This window comes from Sturnira hondurensis, unplaced genomic scaffold (genome assembly GCF_014824575.4).
Source record: "Sturnira hondurensis isolate 20B ecotype Veracruz unplaced genomic scaffold, ASM1482457v3 Scaffold0021354, whole genome shotgun sequence".
Classification (NCBI taxonomy): Eukaryota; Metazoa; Chordata; class Mammalia; order Chiroptera; family Phyllostomidae; genus Sturnira; species Sturnira hondurensis.
In genome coordinates this window covers 19,664,224-19,689,637 of record NW_028093985.1, presented here as the reverse complement: position 1 = coordinate 19,689,637, position 25,414 = coordinate 19,664,224, and the positions used below count along the sequence as shown (strand labels likewise).

The 25,414-nt window shown below is 39.2% G+C and overlaps 1 protein-coding gene across 1 annotated transcript in view; it reads left to right on the top strand.

Annotated features, from left to right (window-relative positions):
• The window catches only part of ELL2 (elongation factor for RNA polymerase II 2), a 76,521-nt gene that overhangs the window by 44,010 nt on the left and 7,097 nt on the right, over positions 1-25,414 (top strand). The window contains exons 3-8 of the mRNA XM_037032307.1: positions 5,719-5,840; positions 10,706-10,869; positions 17,561-17,820; positions 19,776-19,900; positions 20,064-20,151; positions 22,629-23,199. Of these exons, the coding sequence (XP_036888202.1) occupies positions 5,719-5,840; positions 10,706-10,869; positions 17,561-17,820; positions 19,776-19,900; positions 20,064-20,151; positions 22,629-23,199 (1,330 nt within the window). The remainder of the gene's footprint in view (positions 1-5,718; positions 5,841-10,705; positions 10,870-17,560; positions 17,821-19,775; positions 19,901-20,063; positions 20,152-22,628; positions 23,200-25,414) is intronic.

Sequence of the window (25,414 nt, the reverse complement as noted above, 5' to 3'; positions counted from 1 at the left end):
TCTTTGTGCTAGAAAATTTAGCATTTTGCACTACTTGCCTCAATAAAGTATCATGTGGCAGTTTCAGATGTTTTCAATATGTATGGGAGCCTCTATACCCTGCCATTCCCTGTCAGTGGACATACTGAGTTCTTATGATTTCTCTAATACTACTCAGCTTTTCCTGTTGCCAGTGAAAGATACCCCACCCCCCTTCCCTACTCTCCCACACCCACTCTGGCATTGGTTTCCACATCTGGGTTGATCTGAGAGTCCTTTTTTTCCTTTCCTAAACCCATAATGTTAGACCTTAAGTTATAACTGCAGCTCTAGTTTGAAAAATAGGACTTGTGGCTTTCAGGTTGAGGTTTCTATTTTCTGTTCTGATTCTAGATTTTTTATGCTGCCCCTAACCTCTGAAACCTGAACAGTACATGCAAATGCATTTCTCCAGCTAAACTGAATTTTCTAGATTGTTAGGAAATGATAGAATCATTAAGAGCCCAGAAAGGATTTGAGAACACAAAATTCTAATGTTATAGGGGTGTCTAACCTTTGGGCATCTCTGGGCCACACTGGAGGAAGGAGAGTTGACTTTGGCAACCCATTACATGCCTTGCAACATGTAATCACAAAACAAATTTATTTACTGTTTTAAATAAATTTGTGATTTTGTGCTGGGCCATATTCACAGCCATCCTGGGCTGCATGAGGCTCAAGGGCTGCAGGTCGGACACCCTTGGAAATATTTGTAGCAATCTTTATCTGTATCCAAGATAAGATACATAGTTTATATAGGTTAAAATAGTAGATATATTAGTCAAATAATATTAAGAGCTAAGCTGGCCTCCTAAAATACTGGAGTAGGTGGGTTCTGAGATCATACAAAAATTGGGAAACTATTTAATAACAAAGGACCTACAGCAAAGAAAGTTGTTTTGTTTAACCAGGCATTTATCACACTTACTTGAAAATAAAACTCCTTTTTCATGTAAAAAAAACTTTCCAACATGCTTTGAAAATATTGGTGGAAAGAAAATTGATACTTCAGTTCTAGTCCTGGATCAGGCATTAATCAACATTTTCATTCATTCAACAAACAAGTAAGGAGTGGCTACTTTCTGGTATACTTTTTGTGGTGTTGGTGTTGTATACAGGGAACAAACCAGCCAAAAGCCTCTGTCTTTCCAAGGATTATATTATAGTCAGGGGAGAAAGACAATAAACAAAATCTATGAATAGTCCAGGTACTGAGTGCTTTAGATGAACATGGACCAGGGCTAGGGGGTGGAGAGTATGGGAGTTGCAGATTTAAATAGAGTCAAACCTTCAGCAAGTCACCTGGACTCGCTCTGTTCCTTTTCTTAAAAAATGAAGAAATTCAACTAGATGATCTCAAAGACCCTGTCAGCAGTGGGTCTGCTTTAAAGACCAAGCATTATCATATCAAGCGTGGTACACGGGGTCACCAGTGCATCTCATTGAGTGTTTGTAGTCACCTTAGCAGAAAAGGTTGGATATTAAAACTCACAGAATTACTATCCAAGAAAAGCTTCTATAAATTTAAATTATTTGTAATACAAAAGAATAAAGCATTTATTTCAAATAAATGTAAAAAAAAGAAAAACCTTGATGGTCTTATATTTAATCTAGTGTGTTACCTCAGTCCAACAGAGTATAAAGTATTTAATTTAAGGTAAGGAACCGCTGCAGTAGAGGCACCAATGGCGTTTAAGCAGACGTTAGCACGCTTTTGTGAGAATTTGCAGCAGTGTGCACATTGCATTTCTGCCCCACATCCTTCTGTGAATAGGAGATCCTTGACTTGACGTTGAAGTGACCCTTTCAGACAGTATTCCATTGCCACACGCTTGAACTTGTATCTTAGAATAATTAGAAGCTTCGACTTTCAAATCTTGGTATACAGTGTTTATGTTAATTATAAATGTCTGAAAGTTTCCTGAAACTTTTTCTTCATAGCTTTTTATCATAGACAGACTGGTGTTTGGAAGGAAGGTTATATAGATTGTGGTCCTAAGTCTTTGATTTTCAATCTTTCAGTTTTAGAATAAAATTTAAAATCTGCTTTTCTAGTTACCCAGGACAGTATGGTATACTTTTACATTTGTCATCTTGAGCAAAAAGCTGTTTAGAATCATAGTCTTTGATACTTTTAAAATATTTCTTAAGGCATTTAGCTAAAAATTTCAAGTAGACCATGGGTCTCTAATCATAAAGATATTCTCACTAATCTGTAGAAAAAGCTTAAAATACTATAATTAAAATTGAGAAATCCCCATCACACAAAGGGATACTCTTCCAAGATTGCTTCTAAATGAGACCTCAGAATGTCTTTTCCCACAGTGGCCAGTCCAGTCCCCAGAAGCAGACCCTAGGTCCTCTAATAACAGTCTTTTCATCCTCACCTTCCTTTCCTGCTTCATAAATTCAGAGGCCAGCGTACAAGAAAATGCCTTGTAACCATTCTAGAAGAAAGGGCTGACTCCTGTTTCACTATCTAGACAAACTATGGAATAGGGTCCTATGTGTCAGAGAGATGAATAATGAGTATTTGCAAGTTTCATGTCTAGTCTCCGAAATGGCTCATTTATCACCCTTGATTAGACAAGGCCTCAGGCCCCACCTTATCTATAACCTTCAACTGCCCCACAGGCTCTGGTCCATTCTGAGGTCCCCTTGGTTTATTTCTGAATCCTTCTTTCCCCAAGTCCTCTTGCTGTACTGCCCATGGAGTCCAGCTGTTGTGCAAATTTACCAGCTATCAACTTAAGTGTTCCTTTGTACATACACTTCATTCGCAAGAGATGTTTAGATATAGATACAAATAAAATTTGTATCTAATTCGTACCATCTTTAGGAAATTCAGCCTACATCTATAGACCATGTAATTTAAGCTTTTGAAATTTTAAAGATATAAAGATCCCTTGGTGATATCTTTCTCTCAGATCTTTTCCAGGAAAAGCCTGAGATTAAGTCAGCCTATACCATCTGCATTGCTGCTGCTCTGAAAACCACTGTGGAAAGTGATGTGGAAACATGTTCCCTCATCATTCTTTCACCTCCAACATCCACCCCACTTCCACACCTGGAAAAAATACTGTGATACACGACAAGATTCACCCTTGGGTCCCAAAATGAGTATGGTTTGCCCTGATGCCTTCTCCAGGGCACTGCTCACACACTGCTCACACACACAACATGCACAAAGTGAGACAGTGGGTAGCAGAGAGTGTTGAGAAGTTCTGCTCTCATCCTCCATCATACTACTTTTCTTCCACGGAGCTGAGGATGAAGATTGCTTGTCACTGATAGTGAGCAGCCTGAGAACTTTATTAACATGTGTGGTACATATAAGAATAGGAGGACTGGTAGAAATTACAAGCATTCTCCAGATAAGTGCTGCCATTTTGTTTCATTTTAAATTAAAACTGTACTAGTTCTTTTAAAATTATTATTGCCAGTGAGGTTTTTGGAACTTACCAGGGGAACAGAATTTTTAGAGACTATAGCTACAAAGATTCGTTTTCTTTATCCTGAAGTGATCGTTTTTCCATTTTGAGAGTTCATTCATAGTAAATTAGTATCTTTTCTAGACTGTATATCTATATATGTATAGAAAGAGAGAGAGAAGACATTACAAAAGAAGTACTTTTTAATAGTTCCTTTTATGCCATTTGTTTATCGTTGGCTTGTAGTGTTTAAGAGAAGTTGCAGAAATTAATTTGCAACAGACACTCACTCTTCACATTCTCTTAGTGGCTAAATATACTGTAAATGTGGCTCATGTGCACTTATTTACTTTCAGTGTCTTGTTATTGGGAGTTAAAAATTGGAGAAAGTGTTTTAAATAAGTTAAAATGGCTCCTTTTTTGAAATAAAATTAGTACTTTTATTTCTTTAAATATACCATTTGCCCCTCCACTCCTTTATTAGTTTTCAGAAGTCAGTGAAGTCAGAAGTCCCTGACTTCTCTTTTAAGGGACTGGCTTGCTTCTGTTTCTAACCCATACTTCTCAACCTCAGCCCAATGGACATTGTAGACTGGGCAATTCTTTGTTGTGGGGCTCTCCTGATATATGTTTAGAGACAGAGTGAACTAAGACTTGGTCACAGAGTTCCAGCATTTTAGCACTAAGGGAATTAAGAGAAACTTTAAGGACCCAAAAAGATGCAATTTATAGAGTAAATAACAAACATAGAAGTTTGTTACTCTAGGAATGGGAACTAATTTGAAATAAAGTCAAAGATAGTTTAAATTCATGGCTGATGGAGGCTCTGTGGAGTATTATCTAATATTCAACATCTTTGGTGAAATTTGGGCTTTCAAGTTCTGTATGATTCTTCTGAATCTCCTTTGAGAAGATGTTTATCTTTGACTTCTTATTTTTTCTCCTTATGCACTTCTCTTAACAAATATTTATTTTTGTCTACTATGTGCCATACACTACAAATTGTCTTTTTTCTTACGTTTTTCTACTTTTTTAGTGGTGGGGTGTGAGTTGGAATTGGTGGCTCCAAATACTTTTCTCAAGGTCAAACATCGGGAGGCAGAGTTGCAGGATGCTCCATAGGGCCAAGCAGAGGTTGTACGGGCTTTTGTTTACTAGCACACGTGCGCATGCACACACATGCAGCAGCCAGCTAACACTGAGTATTAATCTTCCAATCATGGGAAGGACAGATCTGGGGGAGAAAAAAGAAAATTATAAAACACTTGACCCTCCCTACTTGTCTACTAACTTGCTAAGACTCTGTGTATTTGGGGGCTGGAAAGTAGGATATTTTACATTTGTGCCCATGAGTCCTTTTTGTAATTATCACTATGGTGGCCCCCGAAGACACAAGGGAAGAAAGATCTCAGGAGCTGTGAAGGGTGGAGCAGTTGAAAGACAGTGAGAAGGTTCCAGTTCATTTTTTCACAGATGTTTATTGAGCTTCTACAATCGGCCAGGAATATGTGCCCAGTGCAGGGGCTCAGACATCTAGAGAAACCTCGTCTCTTCATTCATGGGGTTTCCCATCTGGTAGAGAAGCCAGACTTTGCAGAAGAGCATAGAAAACATAGGCCCATTTCACAGAGTTCCCTGTGGCTCAGCCTTGGAGCACTCTGCAGAGTCATTTCTGTAGGCTGCTGACCCTGATCTGTAAACATAAGGATGAGTAAGGGGATCATTTTGGGGTGAGTGTAATTATGGAATTCACCTTATGCTGCTAGATATTCTTCAGAAATATTACTCAAAGTAGCAAGATTTAAATTAAATATGTACATAATAAGGGAACAAAAGATTGGGATATGGACTCTATCTTAGGTAGCATTTAAGTATCTAGAAGCTATTCATCAGGGGGTCATGTCAGCCAGACAGACCCTGCATAGCTCAAAAGAGGATGGACTTTGTGGCCAAGTCACTGGTAACTCTTTCCTGTGAACTGTCCTCATTCGCTCATTTGCAATGAAGAAGATTCCTCTCGTAAACTAATCACCGAGGAGAAGTGATGACTAGCACTTAAGGGTAAAAAGTGGACGTGAGAATGTGGTGAGTTACAGGCATGCTTGCTGGCTTTCCTGGATGATTTGGTCATTTAAATGCTATAAATTAAAATGCGTAATAGGGCTTGGGTATAAAATGAACACTACTTGGAAAACAATAAGTTAGCCATCAGGTCATTTAATGTAAAATTTATAATTTGAGGTTGTTTTTTCCTTTTCCCTCCTTTTAGCTTGTCAAAATTCCCAAAAATGATCCCATCAATGAAGTACAGACATTTAACTTCTATTTGTCAAATGTGGGTAAAGACAACCCACAGGGCAGCTTTGACTGCATCCAGCAGCGGTTCTCCAGGTAAGTACATTTCATGGTATACTAAAGGGAAAATAATTTTTCTCTGAGGGCTTTTAAAAATTAAACAATAAAATACATAGTAGTCATTTATAAATATTTACTGAATTGAATGGCAAAGCTTATTTACTTATTTGAGAAATATTAAGCACTACTCTGTGTTAGAAATTATATTTATCACTGTGGAATACAATCACAAAAATTTAACAATATTGCTCTCAAGGGATTTTTAAAGTACAGATTTTTTTAAACTACAAAACATGGTTTGTTTGCTTATTTTCATTTAAGACAAGTTTGGGGATTTTAAAAAAGCTTTTATTCACTGCATTTAAATGACAGTGCTTTATACAGTACACTCAAGGTTAGCATCCAAGGTAAAAGAAGAAAAAAATGTATATCTACATTGTATATTCCCTTTCTTCTTCCCTGTGGAAACCTTGTTTTAAAGAAGATTTTTTAAAAAATTATTCTGCAGCAAAATGGAAACAAATTAACCTCACTATAGCGGTCATTTCTGATTTTTTTTTTTTTTTTTTGAAGAGAAAGACAAGAATACACACCCACATCCTAGGGTGCCATGGTGCTCTTATCTACTTAGATTCTCTGTAAACAATAAGCTACTTGTTTGATTCTTCTTTGCTGTGGTTGTTTCTGATTAAAGAATGGGCCCCTTGAGTAGGGGGAGTTTGTTCTGCTCGTGGATAAAGACAAGGCCTTAGAACCCCCAACCTCCTGGGAGATACTGATATTGGCCCAAAGTGCCCTGGGCCATCCATCCCTATCTCTCATCCGTGTGGTACATCTTGAAACTGTGTAAGTGCTTGCTGTGCATGGGAGAAAGATGAAAGGGAACTCGTGTTTCAAATGAGCACAGTAGGCAGTGATACAAAGTAAGACATCACTGAAATAATTCTAAATTTCTCCTCTCATTTACAGTGGCTAACTTTGAATCTGCCTTTCCCCCTGAGTATGTTAATTTTGCTTGCTAAAAATTGCCTGCCTTCAAACTTATATTTTTGGTATAAATTGCATATGTTATAGGTTATATAGGCCTTTCTTCACTATTCACTATAATAGCTACTGGCCACATGTGGCTATTTATATCTCAATTGACAAAAATGAAATAAAATAAAAAATTCTGTCCTTCACCCACACTAGCCACACATTACAGGCTCCATGGCCACATGTCTAGCTGCTAACATAGTGGACAGCACAGATACTAGTTGTCACCGTTGCAGAAAGTTCTGTGGGACAGTATTGCAGTCAGTTATAGAATTACCAAGTGTAAGGGTCCTCGGTGGTTGTGTAGTTCAATCCTATCTTTTCACAGGTCACTTACCCACAGTTACTTAGCTGGTTAGTTAGTGACTGGGCTGAGTGAGAACTGAGTTCTAACTTTCAGCCCAGCGTTCATTACACACCACAGGGCACACCACTTTCTAATTGTGGCTCATTCACCTGGAATGCTTGTCTTTAGAGAATTATTTTATTATAGTGATATCATTTTGACATCAGAATTAACTATGTCCCATTAGGAATTTTATTAAGGGACTTAAGACTCTTCAAAACCAGTCATCATCATAGATAATATGTTTCTCCCTTACATCAAAAATAATAACCTATGTGTTTATTTCTACTTTGCCTTTTGGAGAAGGAGTTAAGGTCATTTTAAAAAAGAAAAAGTACACAATACAGCAAGATAAAAGAAATAATCATTGTGAGAAAACAGGCAGATGCAGTCCTATGACCCAAATGCGCTTTATAAAAAGTATGATCCAAGGCACTTTATAAACTAGTGCAGTATGGGGATAAATAGAAATTTTCCACTAAAAAACAAAAGCACTCAAACTTTCAGTGTTCAACCTGGCAAGCACTTTCTCATAACCTGTATCCACCCTTCCTGTTCAACTGAGTTTTTATTTTTCCCATGGATCCTGTCTTTCATGCAGTTCAGCAAAGCTCCTCAAAGCACAAAAGGCAGGGCTTTCTTATGCCCTTTTTCTTGCCTTTCAATGCTGGGGGAGCTCATATTACTTGCTCAATAAATAGATGTTCAAATATTACACATTAACTAGTCTCCTTTCTTATCTCTCTTTTTAAATCTTCTTAAGCTACACTTTTTTTAATGTAAAATGGAGGAAATCCCAAAGTCAAGATTACCTTTCAAAAATTCCTTAAATCTGCCCATTCACAGAACTAGTGAACATGTGTAGTTTAGGGCATACAGCCCTGTACAGTAATGCACGCTCAAGTGTGGGAAACAGTGAGCTAGGACAGAGAAGGACTATAGGAATGTGTATACGTGTAAGACAAAGTATTTAAACTTTTAAGGTAACTTGGTTGAAAAGGGATGAGTGGAGAAGTCTAGAGAGTACCTTCTTGCCTGCAGGGTTAACTGTTTCATTATCATGTAGAGATGTGTTTCTTGGTCTTGAATTGTGTAAAGTATAAGCTCATTGTGATTGGCAATAGGTAAGTCTTTTTCTTGCTATGTAAATTGCTTTGTAAGTAGGCACATGTTGAAATTTAAACTTCCTGCACCAGACCCTCCGTACTGCAGTCCTTTTTGTGCTCTATGCAGTCTTCTATTCCTGTTCTTTCTTCTCCATCCCAAATCACCTGAGGGTTAACCCTCTCCCTTCTTTCCTTCCTACTTCCCCTCCTTGTACTGGTTTTTCAGCATTCATGGATGCTCAGGTGAGTCTCATTTAAAAAAAATAAAAATAAAGACAAACGACTTCCTTTGCAGTAGCTTCTGGAGCCAAGGCCTGGCTTCAGTCCCCACCATTCCACTGAAACTGCTCCCCCATGGGGGCCTCAGCCTCCTTGCCCTGAGTCCGTTGAATGCTTATTAGTTTCTTCTTATTATAGACTTGTTGCCAGCATTTCACACTATTGACCACACTCTGACTCTTGAAGCATTCTGTTCCAGTGGCTCCTATGACATACTGCTTTTCTGATTCCCTGCTACCCCTCTGGCTGTGCCTGTTCAGTCTCTTGTGGTCTTCTTCTTACCTTCCTATTGCTTATTTTAAGTATTAGTGTTCTTCACAAGTGGTTCCCTCCTGACATGTCTCCTAATTTTTTCAATGTCACCCTGTCCAACAACGAACTCATTTTCTTTCTTCCAGTCCTACCCCGTTGTCTCAATAAATGGCAGCTTCACATACCTGGTAACCTGGGCATGATCTTTAACTTCTGTCCCCCACCCTTTCCCCCTGGGGTTAATGACTGACCAGATCCTATCAATTCTGCCTCCTCACCATCTCTGGAATCTGTTTTTTATTCTGCATTCACACAGCCCTACACTGGTTCAAGTGATCACTTCTTGCATGTAATTCTTCAGTAGCCTCCTAACTGCTCTCCTGCTTTCACTCTTGGGCCCCATTCCTCCCAATTTGTTCTTTCTCCAGATTGATCTTTCTACAATACTACGAATGAGATATTTTTCTCTCTCCTATTCTCAGCCCCTGCTATTCTTGAGATAAAGTCCAAAATCCATGCCATAATCTCCAAAGCCCTGTGTATTATACGTCTCCTGTGCTATTCAGCCTCATCTCTGATTGTCCTTTATAACTCTCTTTGGAAAAGTCTGGAAAAGTCTTCCTTGCTCCCCTCAGCCTGCACAGGTTGGTTATCCACCTAGGACACTCTGTTCTTCTTCCCCTTGGTCTGTTTAGTCATCCCCATCGATCATTCGGGCATCACTTCTTCTAGGAAAACTTAGCTTCTTCCACAAGTCAAGGTGAAGTGCTTCCCTAGGGCCTGGTTCCCTGCCCCTGGCATTTGTCACATTATATAGTAATTTCCAGTTTGTTCACCCTTGTCACCCTTTAGACAGAGAGCTCCTTAAAAGTGGGACCACATCTGTCTTAGTCCTTGTCCCGGCCTGTGTACCCCACACATTGCTGGGCATGCAGCCCCTGCTGAACAAATATTTATGAGATGAATAAACTGATTTTTTTTAAAAAGTATTTGTATAGTTATTAGCAATATGTAAAAATTTTATCAGCCCTTGTTTCTTAACATCATAACAAAGCCATTTCCACTTAGGTTTGAAAATAGAGCATCAGAGCTGTAGTGGCGTTTTCATTACGTTTATACTCCAATCTGTTTTAAGGCCATAGTAATTCTTTTTTAAAATACCAGTATAACTGTTATATGATCCCCTAACATTAGCATAATACTTTGAAACAGCCATCTTCTGGGCCAATGTTAACATGCATGATTATTTAAATAAAAGTTTTAAAAAATATTCCTGCCAGAATCTCTTGTCCAGTATTTTCTAGAATATTTGCTATATAAATAGGTCACCTTACATAAAGATTTAACAAAGTGGCAAATATAAATTATACAAATGTTTAGGATCTTTGGGCTAATAAAGTAAGCTTTAACATTTGGCAGTATTTTAACTTTAAAATGAATATCTTATTAAAAATAAGAATTGTAGTATGTCTGCTTCATCCAGTCATTTCTAAAACGTGCATATTACGGCTCCACCAAAAGTAAACTTTTCACACCCCTCATATCCGTGTAGCTAATTCTACGAAATAGTTGACTGTTAAACGAAAGAACTGTAGTGTCCATCAGGATTCTGGTACTTACTCCAAATGCTTTCTTTCAAAATTTCATGGATTTGGTCTCTGAAAGCTCTCTTCACCCATTCTCTTCACACTTGGCAGGGGAAAACGTGACATAAAGGAACTCAAATGTTTTAAATAATCTTTACATTTAGAAATTACTACTATTAGTTATTTTAGGATTTCAAAGTTATTTGGGTTGGTGATTTCGGGTTGTACAATTCTTGCTTGCACTTTTTTGTGCAAACGGAGGGATGTCTCCATTAAAGCCATTGTCTTACTCGACAGCTCTGGAGCCTCCCAGCTCAACTGCCTGGGATTTATACAAGATAAAATTACAGTGTGTGCCACCAATGACTCATATCAGATGACACGAGAAAGAATGACCCAGGCAGAGGAGGAATCCCGCAACCGAAGCACAAAAGTCATCAAGCCCGGCGGACCATACGTAGGTTTGTATTGGCATCTTTCTTCATCTCGCTGACTGATGGGAATAATTCAAGATCACTGTAGGTAAATGCTGGTAATTTTAAGTTCATGAAAACACAAAAATTAGTTTTCAGAACATTTTGGATAACATAGTCAAAAGTGATTTGTTCTCTTCAGACTGCTAGTTAGTTGAAGAACAGATTTAAAGCCTTTATTTTTTTCATGAGTCTGAATCCCATGTTGGGTGTTTGTTATTATTTTACAATATTGGGACCTGGTCCAGCTATTTTACTGTGTGGGGTTGTGAGAATAGTGCCTCTGTGTTTTCTTTGTCATTGGACGAGTAATTTCAGTGGTGGGCGGTGTGGGTTTTGTCTTGCACTTTGGTCAGGTTGATCTTACCCAAAAATCTGTCAGTAGGATTTATGAGTTGATAACCTTAGTGTTGCTGCCTTTACTCATATTTTCAGAGGATCTTTGCACAACAGTGAATTTTTATTACAAAAGTATAAGATGTGCTTATAGCAAGCATTAGGGTGATGCCTCCTTTGTACCTCAATTGGCATGTCATTTATGGACCCTCGTCCTCATCCATTAATTAAGAGCCTGCCCGACTTCCATTATGTTTATCATCAGCTCACTCAAATATCCCTCACATTGAAGGGAAGGAAGACTAGACCAGCAAGATGAGTCTCTCCTTTATGAGCCATGACCCCAACAATTTTAAAGAGTTCATCCACAGTGACTATTAACGGGAATAAAGGGAATTATCCAGAGTAAGAATGAGTTCTTTGAGTCCTTAGTCAGTTTACTAACACAAGCCACTGAATAGTAAATGATGAAAGGATGCTAGTTTGGAAATATGAATGCTCACAAAAACAGTTTCTTGACGAACCAAATCCCTTAATCAATATTTTCCCATGATTTGGTAAATTCTGCTTTTGTATTTTTCCTTGCTGACCCAGCTACAATACATTTGGCTTTGAGAAGCTCCACAAGTGTCTTTAATAAGTATTCCTTTGGAACACAGCCAGTGCTCCTGGGACCTGGTGCTTAGCTTAGATACATTTAGTTTGGTTTAACAACAATTCATGACTTCCCCAGGTATCTGTACCCACGGGGCCCAGTTCCCTGCCCAGTAAGTTATCAGCAATGAGATTTTTCACCATCCCTTTCCTGCTGAGGGAGGTAGCAACTTCCATCCTCCTTTCTCTCTCCTTTATCCTCACAACTAACTAACTTTTGTACTAGTAGGCTAAATCTCAAATTATTTTTAAATGCACCAGATCTGTTGCATTTCAGTTTAAATACAAACTATGTATTTGCTGTCCCTGTTGCTTTAAGAGTATTATTTTTACTCTGCCCAATACCACCATTTTAGAAATAGTGAGACAAATTGGTGCATTTGGCAAATGAAGATTCAAGAGACAAATTGGTGTATTTGACAAATGAAGACTCAAGCCATCAAAAATGATTTTTTCTTCCAATATAACTAGATGAAAACTCTTATGTTGATTTATTCCAAAGCTGGAAAATCAGCGATGGCTACTATACTTTTCCATTGAATGATCCTTGGGTGTCCCCTATGTTCGTGTGTTTTTGTTTATTTTGCTAGAGTCAGGCACAGTTCATTTGCAGCTTACACAACAGGCTTTCAACACCCAGAAGCCCATAGGTCATATACTTCCTAATGAATGGTACAGGAATTTTAGAATTCCCGTACCATTCAGGGTTTCTTATAGGCACTACAAATAATTTATGCACATTTTGGGGAGTGGACCACATAGAATTTGAGGTTATTGAGTCTGAATCTGGACTAATTACATCTATGCCATTTGGACGAACCCCCTGCAGTGACCTCTGCCAGCCTGAGCCCTCCCTTTAGTCTCCCCCTTGGTGCCGTGTCCTCAGCACCCCAGCCACTCACTGTCACAGCACAGTGTTTCTTTTCTGGTCTTCGGTCTCGTCATTAACCTCCTCAGCCTTTTATTCTCTAGGCCAAATAACCCAGCTCCTTTTAACTTTTCTTAATAGGGCCTGTATCCTAACCCTTTAATTATTTTTATTGCTCTCCTCTGTACTGCCTCCAATTCTTCACCTCAAAGTTCAAAACTGGACACACTATTCCTAAGGAAAGTCTCATCAATTCTGAATAGAGGGGAGAGAAAGACTAGTATCTAGACTGACCTTTTGGTTGTTTTTGACTTTTTACTACTCTTTATTATGGCATGTTTTGATTTTTTTCTTTTAACTTTCTCCATTGTCAGTCCTTTACCATATTTCTTTCCTTCTTGTAGCTCAGGTATATCTTCCCACTTTTTTCATTATCTCAAAACTATCTGACTCATCCAGGTCTTTAAAATGCACTAAGTCACCCTTCAATACTAACATCACGCAGTACTTATTGAGTGCTGGTGATGTACAAGGCACTGGTTAGCATTTTGCATCACAGTCACCTTACGAGGTGGGTGGGTTGTAATTACCTCTCCTTTTACATATTGAGTTGTTGGTATCAGCAAATAGCAAATAATATGAGTTTGGCCTCACTAACAAGTTGTCTTATTTTCTTACAACAATCGGAGATACTTCTGTAATTCATAATTGAGTATGTCATATAAAATGATGCCAAAAGCTCACCTATGCCAGCTTAAAGGTACCTACAGAATAAGGTTTATTTCAACAGCATCAGCCAAGATAGAGGACAAATAGGAATAATTCTGGTCCCATGCAGAGTTATGGTGGCATAATGCCAGCCCAGGCCAAGTTTAAGGGTTGAAAACTATGCTCCTAAGAGTCACCTGGCCTAGTCACCCAAGAATATGAGCTTCTGTGAAAGCTGCTTGTGGGCTGAAGACAACCAAAGCCTATTTTGCCTGGAAAAGAACAGGAGAGCCTTTTACCTAGAAAACATTATTTCTTCAGTAATATTTCCACTTCTAGTCATGGCATTTATATCAGTGGTAAGTTATAACCCTTCAGTTTGTTAAAAAAAGTCAAGAAAAAATCACTAATCACCATTGCCTCTGGTTTACTAGTATCTTTAAGTCTGCTCACTGACTCCTACCTAAATTCTGGAATTTTATTGAATTACAAATTTTTACATGCTAATATTTATTTAGGCCTATAAATCAACCCAACCAATCTAATTTCCTAGATTCTGTTCCTGGTTTTCCCTGCTTCTACCCCAATCTTCCTTATTTCTGATGAGATAGTACATGTTTGAGTCTTGGATAAATCATTTAACATATGTGGACCTTAATTTTCTCAAATATTAAATAAGAGATATTTGAACCTAGATAATATCTAAGGTTCTTTGTAGCTTTAACACTTTGTGTGTGTTGTGTGTGTATATTTTGATAGTAAACCTTTTGAAAAGTGAGCACATGTGCCAAGTGCTGGAGACAGACCCGGCCGCAGGGGGTGAGGTATCTGACCATCACAGCCACACCACCGGCAGTCCTGCCACGGTTTTTAAAGCTTTGGGTCAGTGTTGCCAGGGCTTCTGGTCCGTTTCCACAGAACAGAAAACCAGCTGCAGGAGGTGGCGACAATCCTGCTCTCTTTTTGACGTACTTTTTTGAGATTCATTTTTGGGTTTACTCGGAGCCATTCGATGAAGGCAGAGCTACTTCTACCATCTCATTAAATGGAGGAGCTCGAAGAGAACTTGTTGTGAAACAACAGTGCAGATGCAGTCCCAGATTACCCAACCCTGTCGGACCTGCTGCTGCTGTGTATACAGGGAGCCCTGGGAACTGATTAGCACTTGCCTGGGAAGAGAATTAGGTTCTCCCAGAGGCTTTATTAAAAGGGCTTTTCTGAGATGAATGTTAAAAATAAATAAATAAGGCCTTTCTTCTGCCCACTTTGAACCCGACATCTTCCTGCTTTGCTTTTTTCTTTTTCTCTAGCATCTAAACTACTTACATTGGTGTTTTCTTCATCTGTAGGCTCTCTAACCCTAACCTTCCTGGTTGAACAGGCACAGATTGCTGGGTAGTCAGTGAGCGAGTAATCTTTGCATAAAACTCAGTGGCCCAGTGGGTTGGACTGTCCTTTCAGTATTTGAAAGAAATGGATGACCCCACGGCTGCCTTTTTAAAAGAAAATCAAGGTAAAGGTAAAGTGAGTGTATTGGGGGTCCGAGATTCATGGACGGATAGATGACACTCTAGCAATAGGCCCCACCTGGCACTAAACTCTCATGCCCCTGGCCCGATTATACTTTTTTTGTCAGATGTCATACTTACACCCCTCTTAAGGGCAAGTGAGCCTCCCTTATTTGTCTGCCCTGTATGTGCTTCAGGGAGGGGTGGGGCTCTCCTAAGACCTGGGGGTTAGAGGTGGGTCAGACTTACAGAAGAGGCAGGGGAGCCCAGAGCACAGTGGCAGTACTGTCACTTTGTGTTTTTGCTTTTATTTGCTTTCCTTGCTGGCTTGAACTCATTCTAGATGACCAGTCCTAGTGTGCTGAGCTTAGCTAAACATTCCCTGCCCATCTTGCTCCGTAGAGGGCTGGAGTGCAGGCACCCACAGTAACCTTGTTTGGAGAGGAGCAAGTTAAGAGCGCGTTAAACAGGTTTCAAGGGGAAAGGAGTGAGGAATTTATAGCATTTCTTAAATTTTGTGATCCCAATTCTTTTTATTATTATTTTTCCCAAATCCCTATTAAAAATTCAAAAATAGTACTCTTTGTTAACATTATTGCACCTGAGAAGTGGAGGGTTGGAAAGTTTGCGGTGCCATTTTAGAAATTCCTGTCTTCTGCTTCTGGCAGGCTGGCGCTGTAGGAATACATGCTGCTTTGATTCTGGCACCTCTGCGCTCAATTGCTCTCTTGCTGTCATTCACTTGACACTTTGCTGGTTATTTCACTTTGCTAGTTATCAAATTCTGAGTCAAGGTCTACTGAGGGGCGAAGCAGCCACAGCCCTGCCTGTATGGATCGTGCAGGCTAACGTGAAGCAACAGCAGACGTTAGACATTTGCTCATAAAACCTTTTCCACAAAGAAGTACAAGTAGGAAAACGTGGGTATCAGCCATAGAACCCTCCAAATGCCGAGAGAGCACTTTACCATTTGAGCATATCCCATTGAAAGCAGTCTCTGTTTTCCCATCTGTGAAATGGGACCAACACCTACCTACCCTGTCAGGGTACTGTGAGACTTAACGTGTGTGAAGCTCTCAGCGTGGCGCCCTCCCCAATACCTCACTGGTGCGTGATAACTGATTTCCTGCCCATCTGACACTGATCTAGCTGTCTCTAAATTAAGAAAAATTCACAAACCAAATCTAAATTATCTGTAAAACTCGAATTGTATCTTATTTTATTACCTTTTCTTATCATTGGGCAATGTCTCTTTAATGTTGAATTCTTTTCTTATGCAGTATTTTGATCTGATATTTATAATTACTTATGTCCAGATAGAAAAGAACTTTAACTGCTGGTGAGATCACTCATCCTTTCCCATTATTTAGGTAGGGTGGTGTCAAATAAACAGCCCCTCTGGCCAGGCCTGGGGAACCTCGAAGGGGCATAATTATCATTCAGTAAATCTTCTGCCCCATTGAACCAGCCCGTTTTCATCCTAGACCACAGCTTTCCCTTATCCCTTGTTTCTGTTTGCTAGCCTTGGACCTAAGGCAGCTGACCCACGCTGCATGCCGTTTCCAATTCTTTCCTCTCTTTAACCAGAGTGCGTGGGGTTAGGAGCTTAAAGTGCAGTAAGTGAGTTACAAGTTTATACCTCAGAAGTTATAAAATGAAGGTTTTACACAGTTTCATTCTAATTCCTGTTTCTTCCACAAGGAATGGTTGAATACTAGGTGTTGTCAGTAACCTGCCTGATGGCTTGACACCTCCACATAGTATGCAGGTCACTTCAGTCCAGAGTGTTTTCTGGAAGTAGCCACTTGCCAAACACTTGAGTGTGTTAAGTCTAAGCAGAAAGTGAATTAATTAAGTGACTGGTATTGGCCTGTGCAGGAATGATGTGAAGTCTGCCTTTTTGCCATTTTCATTCCTCTAACTCCACTGCATCATCTCAGCACCACAGAGGAGAGAGCTTGCTTGTGTGGCCCTCAGAGATCGGTTGGTTGGTCGGTTGGTTTTGCTTGTTTTTACCTTTCGACTCCTAAAATTTGATACAGCCTGTGGAAAAGGAATATCACTCGTGGATGCCCCTTGAGGATGTTGACCCCATGTTGTACCTGATTTCCCTCTTTTAATCTGTGAAATTATTAAGGTAATGCCCCTGCTCAGCCAAGAGTGTGTTCTTAGTGAGGTACAAAAGATATTTCTCATATTCCAAGTGTTTGCCATATTTATATCTGTCAAAGAAATAATATGTAAAATGTTTGTTTAACTTCTGAAAATTTCCATTGAAAATCAAATAACTGCATTCTTAAAATTTCTAGTTTGTTGCTACGATGTGTATCACTGATCGTTATCTATATGCAGCCGAATGGCCACAATACTTCTATAATACATATTTATTTCACTAAACGATTCCATCAAAAGTTCGTAATTCATATTTTAGGCCATTATTCAAAAAGCTTTCCCTTTGCGTATCTCTTTAAAGTAAACTGTGAAGTAGTGGTCTTTATTCCCTCTAGAAATGAACAGATACCTAACTCAGAGTTGTGGACACTGAGATGCTCGTTATATTATTGCCCACAAATATGTAACAATTGTCATTTCCGCTGGACTTTAGGGAAAAGAGTGCAAATTCGGAAAGCACCTCAAGCTGCTTTAGATGCAGTGCCTGAGAGGAAAAGGTCAACCCCCATGAACCCGGCAAATACAATTCGGAAGACCCATGGCAGCAGCAGTGTTTCTCAGCGGCCATATAGGGACAGGGTGATTCACTTACTGGCCCTGAAAGCCTACAAGAAACCTGAGCTGCTGGCTCGGTTGCAAAAAGATGGTGTCAATCAAAAAGACAAGAACTCCCTTGGAGCCGTTCTGCAACAGGTGAGAACCACAGGAGAGAGTTCCTTCCACCTACCTTCTTGTTTAGAAGTCCATTTAAGAGGGCTTGTTCTTGTTGTAACCATTATTACTGAGGTAGAAAAATTTCAAGATCATTTTGATCAATGCTATATGAAATACAACTCCTGAATATTAAGTTAAATCATCTTGGTTTAAATACTTAATTAAAAACTAAATGAAATGTGGGCATTTATACTAGGTTTTATAAGTTAGAGCCTTCTGAATTGTTAATAAAAAATTAAAGTTTTGAGTCATCTTCATTTGGGTTAAGTAAATTTCGCCCTGAAATTCCACTTACAAAAATTAAGCAAGAAATTTCCATTGTCTGTTTTTGGTATTGAATCAACTAAACTATTGTCATAATTTTATTAGCTTATATAGATGAAGTTGTGCAGTGTATAACCACTCTTTGGTTGATAGAAACTAGAATATTTTCACCTACTGCGTAGTTTAGAATGTGTTTGGCCCTGCTTGCTGCCTGAATGACTGCACTTCTCTGCTGTTGGTATGTCACTCGGCACCATTAAAGGGTATGGATGTATAAAGTGTTACCTCTAATCAGTTACCTCATAATCACAGGTGTAAGTATAAAAGTCGGTCATTAATTTCCTTAAAGTCAATGGTTTGTAACTGCCTATATTTTTCATACTGACTTTGGGTCATAAATATTGTCAGCATTCAAATCCACTGTGAATGGTAATCCACCTTTTTTGTTTTTTTCTAAAGCCATAACATTTCCAAAGTGCTTAAATTTTATTATTTAAAAAAAAGAAAACCCCGCAGGTTTTCATTTGTTAATCAAAGAATAACACTTTAAGTATATTTTAATCTATTCTGTCTTACATTTGAGACATGATATTAAATGTTATGAAATAGTTAAACCACAGTCTCTAGTTCTGGGGGGTTGTTAGTATGTGTAGTGCCCCAGATAATAGGAAATCTAAGGATTGTTATATATATTTCACTTTGAAAAATCTTGTATGTCATGTTAATTTATTTCCATCTTTGAATCTTAAGATAACCTACCATTTTCTACTTTATAACAACATTAACTTGTTAGTGTTCAGCTAAGCTGTGAGAAAAGCATATGTTGTCTTGATAGTACTCACGCAGGAGGAGGTCGGGTTATTAAAAGACCTTTCCAGTAGGAACTGACAGGAGAAATACTTTTCTGTTGACCTTAAAAATGTCTTGGTTGGGCTCCTCAATCCATACCTTAGTGTTGGTAATAGAATTTAGGTCTGGACACCCCAGGAATTGTAGTTGGGAGACAAGAAAAGATGGCACTTGGAAATGGACTGGCTGGCCAGTAACAGTAATTGGAGGGTTATTTTAGTTTCTTTCTACTTACCGGTTTTAGGAATTCCAGGGGCTTTGAATAAGTAGTTCTTCAGGAGCACTGGCAGCTACAAGGGGTAAACTTACCTTCCCAAGAAAATGACACACACAGTTACCAGAATTGATACCACTTACGGAGATAATTTCTGTTGATTACTGACGGGAAAGTTTGTAACCTCACATTCAGGCACTGTTTGGTTTCTACTTAATACAACCGACTGAGGATTTTTCCTGAGAATCAAAAGTAGATAATAGTGATAACAATGATATTGATAACATAACTGTTTTTGGATTCCTTTGACCAGAATAATATTGATTTAAAAAATCTTCCTGTACTTTTTGCCTAATGTGGACTTATTACTGGATTAGAAATATGACAAATGCAGTGGCCATTCAGGGAAAAATATTTAGCTGTATATATAAAGTTTTATTTGCCAAATAAAGTTGAAGAGCATTTATCGAGATCTGTATGTGCAAAACTAGCAGTCCCCTTCTGGTCAACCGATACGGTTATTTCCATTATAAATCCAAAAAGTTTCCTGCTTCAGGTTAGGAAATAGCAAAAAGACCTAATGTTCCGTTTCCACCCCATGTACCAGGTAGCCAATCTGAACCCTAAGGACCTCTCGTACACCTTGAAGGGTTACGTGTTTAAGGAGCTGCAGAGGGATTGGCCGGGGTACAGTGAGGTGGACAGACAGCTGTTAGAGTCAGTGCTGGCAAGGTAAGTTCTGTTGTTAATTTTTTCCTTCAAAAGTGATGTGAACAAAATTATTTTAGTCACTGTTATTTTAGTGTTGAGCTGAGAAAAAAGAAGCAAGAATAAGCTTTCTGTCATGAAAATTTAAAAATCCTCTCCATAACTGGAGCCTGTGTGTCCTTTACAGAAAACTAAATCCGTCTCAGAATGCTGCGAGCACCAGACGTTCAGAATCTCCTGTATGTTCTAGTAGAGACACTGCATCTTCTCCTCAGGTATTTTATAAAGTTATATAAGTATAGTCCTAAACTGAACCTAGGGGCCATCTAGTTTAGTTCCTCTGATTCGTATGTGAGAGAAGTTAGACCCGCGGAGGATGCACAGCCTGTCTACCCAAAGTCACAAAGCTGGTTTGCAGCAGAACTTGGTCTAGAATTCACAGACCAGCTCCCAGCCCAGAACTCGTCTCCTCTGCCCTGCAGTGCTTGTCTAAGTACCTAATGTCTACCTTGCTTTTCTATTTTTCACTTCGATCCCAATCAGAATACTGCAATTAGACTTTCATCCAGTTTAGTTTCCCCAGTGATTCAATTTATCCTGGAAAATGGTGGGGAGACCTTGATGGTATTAGAGTTCAAGCCTGCTTAGTTCTCAGAAGACCCTGCCAGCTTTGAACTCTCAGTCTCCCAGGTCTTTAGGACTAACAGTAGCACAGACCTCTTTAACGCAGTTTGCTGACAAAGTGTTCCTCTCTCTGGACCCACCCTAATCTAGAGGATTAGGGAGACAGAGCAGATGTGTGGCAGACAGTAAGCATGCCCTGGGCAAAGCCTATTCACGTGTCAGAAAATGTTAGCAACCTACCATGAGGAACAGAGGAGGAACAAAATAAACGCAATCCTGTCCTTGCATGTACACTATCTATAGAAGCCTCAGTTTTATTGCCACTTACCATGAAGTTGCTTTTAGTTCTGATCTAATTATATACCAAGTGCCAGATCAATGGTGCTAAATTGGAAACATATTAAATGAATAGGATGATTGATTTACTTTCTCTCAAGCTGAAGTTTCAGCCCTGGTGTTTCATTGGATGTACGTTCTTACACTTTTCAGCGGTCTAAATGTTCTTTTCAATTTAAATACTGTTGTTGTTATTGCTGGATTGTGCTAATATTAGCATGATTTTAAAAATTTTTGAAACAGTAATTCCGTAACATTTTTTTAATCTTCACCCAAGGATATATTTATTGATTTTAGAGAGAGGAAGGGGAAGAAAGAGAGATGAGAGATTGATATGAGAGGCAAACATCAATCAGTTAGTTGCCTCCCACACTTAACCAATCAGGAATTGAACCCGAAGCCTTTTGGTGCACAGGATTAGACTCCAGCCAATTGAGTCAGCTGGCCAGGGCTCCATATCATTTTTATGGACCAATTATTAAGATTTGTTTTCTAATCCAGTGAAGGGGAGGGAAATGAGTAGGATTTCAACAATGATAGAGAGACTTAGGGAAATTATTATGTAGGTGCTGGCTGTTCCCATGTTCAGACAGGTGAAATAATAAATGATAGCCAAAATAGTTATAACAGGAGCATCTTAGCACATTAGAGGAGATGAAATAAGTGTAGGCTTACTGCCTTTTCCTTACCCCGATTAGTTCTGACAGAGTGAAATGGTGCCAGCTGCTGGCCACCTCTCTAATGCTCTCCTGAACGGCGTAGTCCCTCGGGGACTTAGGGTAGGGCTGCATAGTCAGAGGATGAGTATTCCAAGAAACATTTATGAGGAGGGATTGCCCCCCAAACTGGAATTTATTTATAAAAAATTATATTTATTTATAAAAATTGTGTATTTGTTCTTACATGTTTAAACTTTAGTCACCTTCAAAGTACTCTCCATTTGATGCAATACACCTATTCAGACAGTTTTCCACTGCTCAGAACAGTTTTTGAACCAGTCAATTTTGATGCCTTTTAGTTCTTTGGCCATTTTTTTTGTTTCACCTCTTCCACATCAGCAAAACATTTTCCTTCAAGAACTTTTTTTTTCATCTGGGGGAACAAAAAATAGCCTTTGGGGTGAGATCAGGTAAATAGGGAGGATGGGGCATGGTGGTCATGCTGTTTTTGGTCCAAAACTGCTGAACACTCGGCATGGTGTGGGCAGGTGCGCTCGGAAATCACCCATTGTGAAATGGACAAATGCGTTGAAAGAATCTTCAGAAAAAAATCGTTGAAGCCAAACGCAGCCTCTCACAACAATGCCAGCTGGTATACTGATATAGTTGGGTTCCTAGAACACTCACCTAGTGGGGGAAGCCTGTTGTATAAGAGACCCGCCCTCCAGGAGATAATTCTGGTTTTTGCTGGGGGGGTGGGGATTTGCTCTTATACAGAGGTGGACAAAAAGTGGGTTAACTGTTGTTCGTATAGAAAAAGACATGCTAGTTATGATTATTACGATGGTTTTATTAACTCAAAAGAATGTCACAGTGGCACAATAAACCTGCCTTTGTCCACTCTTATATTTGCCAGCCTGCTTTTTTACGTTAGACATGAGGATTTATTTCACTTTTTTTTTGGTGACTTGTTGATTGTTTTTACTTAAGCTTAGAGAAAGGTTTAACACAACACCAGTGATAAACTTAATTAAGTGTGAATACAATTACTCAGTTGTCTATTTGTGACCAGTGATACATATATTGAATTTTAATGAAAACTGGCTCATACTTTTTCCTGTTTTCTCCCCCAGAAACGACTTTTAGATTCAGATTTCATCGATCCTTTAATGAATAAAAAAGCTCGAATATCTCACCTGACACACAGAGTGCCGCCAACATTGAACGGACACATCAGTCCCACCAGTGAAAAATGTGCCGCGGGCCTCACGCCGCCTCCTGCAGCTGCCGCCATCCCCACCGCCCCACCGCTGCCTTCAACCCACCTGCCCGTCTCCAACCCCCCTCGGACTGTGCATTCTAACTCCAACTCCCCTAGCACTCCAGAAGGCCGGGGGACTCAAGACCTACCTGTTGACAGTTTTAGTCAGAACAGTGCTATCTGTGAGGACCAGCAAGACAAATATACCTCTAGGACTTCTCTGGAAACCTTACCCTCTGATTCAGTTCTACTAAAGTGTCCAAACCCTATAGAAGAAAACCATTCAATGTCTCACAAAAAGTCCAAAAAGAAGTCTAAAAAACACAAGGAAAAGGACCAGATAAAGAAACACGACATTGAGACAATTGAGGAAATTGAAGAGGACCTTAAAAGAGATGAGGAAATTGCCAAGCTGAACAACTCCAGTCCAGATTCCAATGAAGGTATTTTGTACTTGTAAATACCGACCACAGGTATAAATGAGTGGGGGGAAGGAACTCTTGTGAGTATGAGTGTGAGGTTTTGCTGTTCATAATTTGTAATGCTTTTTCATCAAATGAGCTTCCGTTTAGTTCTTAATTTTAGTACTGTGTTTTTGAGCAGTTTTTTTCTTAACATTTTCCTGCAGGCATTTTTGGTCTCTTTTTAGCCAACTACAAAATATATTTTTTTATATTTGTGAATAAGATGGTGAGTAACATTTGAAAATGACCCTGTGACCCTCTAGAGACCCCTTTTAAAGAAGGTGGGCTCTGCTGCCCTTTTCCGTAACAGCGATGGTTTTGTGCAACCTCCACGTGACCTATTTTATGCCATTCTTAAACGGATTTAACCAGACACACAGTTAGCAACAAAAATATTCATTTCCTTCTTTGCCAAAGAAACAGGGTCACCCTCACCTTAATTAATATTAACACAGGGGAAATGTCAAATTCTTTATAAAACAGACAAGGTACAATTACATTTACAGATCGCATGACATCATCTTCACTCACAGTGAAGCAGTTTGTCTTGTACAAGGCTGTTGACAGTTTGCTTCATAGATCTTAAGATTTTTTTCAGTTTTGAGAACACTGTTTTAGTAAACTAACATCAGTTGTTCTTAGTAAAATTAATCATTCCAAGCTTTTGGAAGTTTTAAAAGTCAAATATCTAGAGACCCAAAGAAGCTTAAGATAATGCTTTACCTCTGACGAGAAGCTAACCAGTAGAAGGACTGCTTGCCCCGGGGGTGTAGTGATTTTTAAAACCTAACAACAAAATTAGATTTCTCTAATTTTTAAAAAGAGTTGTCCTCTAAAACTTAATGTCGGACCTGGCAGCACACAGAAGACCCAAGCCTGTCATTTAGCATTGCCGTCCATTTAAACCCAGCCTAAATCAGGCACAATTCCTCAGGAAAAGACAACTTTAGAAAATTTCCTTAATGAATAGAGTTGAAGGAGCATTGCCTTTCTGAAATTGGCCCACAATACTGAAAATCTGTAGTCTTTAGATTTAACTATTTTTACCCTATGGGAGAAGCTTTGACTGTAGAAAAATATAACAGTGCCTTTATTGATCTGGATTGAGTATATTACGTGTCAAAGTTTATTTGATGAAATGTGGGATTATATGGTACTATTGATAGATAGTGGCCCAATAGATAGGTACAAGTTTTTTCCCTCAAACACTGTCACACCTGAATTTGCCAGGTCACGAGAAGGCAAGAGGTAACAAAACTTCATGTTCAGAATTGGAAAACCAGGTTCCTGGGGAGTCCCCCCCACTGCACACTGTGCACCCTCGGATGGTAGTCCTGAGTCAGAGACTAGTGCTGGGAAGACTGCATCCCAGTGGGTTGAATTCTCTGCTGAGGATGCAGTATTTTTCAAAGACAGTTGAGATTGTCACCGAGGGTAGATCCAGACCTATGTCCCCTGTATCTTTTGGAACTTACCTGGTGTCCGTGGCAAAGGAGACAGGTGACATGTACTTGATGTCTTTTCCTTTAAGACAGGCTGTTGTAAAAACAAATTCTTTAACCCAAGCCTCAATCAAACGTACAGTAGTCACCCCCTCATCTACAGTTTTGCTTTCTGTGGTTTCAGTTGCCCACAGTCAACCATGGTCCAAAAAAATTAAAAGCCAAATTAGAGAAGTAAACAATTTGTAAGTTTTAAAGTGAGTGCAGTTTTGAGTAGCCTGGCAGAGTCTCACACTGTTTTGCTCTGTACTGCCCAGGAGGTGAATCACCCCTTTGTCCAGTGTCTCCACCCTGTATGTGCTACGTGCCTGACAGTCACTTAGTAGCTGGCTGGGTTATCAGATTGTCTGTCTCGGTATTGCAGGGCTTGCGTTCAAGCAACCCTAATTTTACTTAATGGCCCCATAGTGCATAGTGACACTGATGATCCAAATGAGCCAAAGTGAATCCACAAAGTGTACGTATGGATAGGAAAGGACTTGGTGTTATCCACAGGTTCGGGCATCCACGGGGGGTCTTGGAACATATCACCTGTGGATAATGGGAGCAACGGTGTATATCTGTATATGTATAGGAACATTAAGTCCACAGAGTTTGCATGTTTTGTTTAGTATACTTTGTCCTTTAAAGTATTAAACCAAGAAATCCTCAAATATTCACTTGTGTTTTATATTGAACGTGTATGTTTCGCC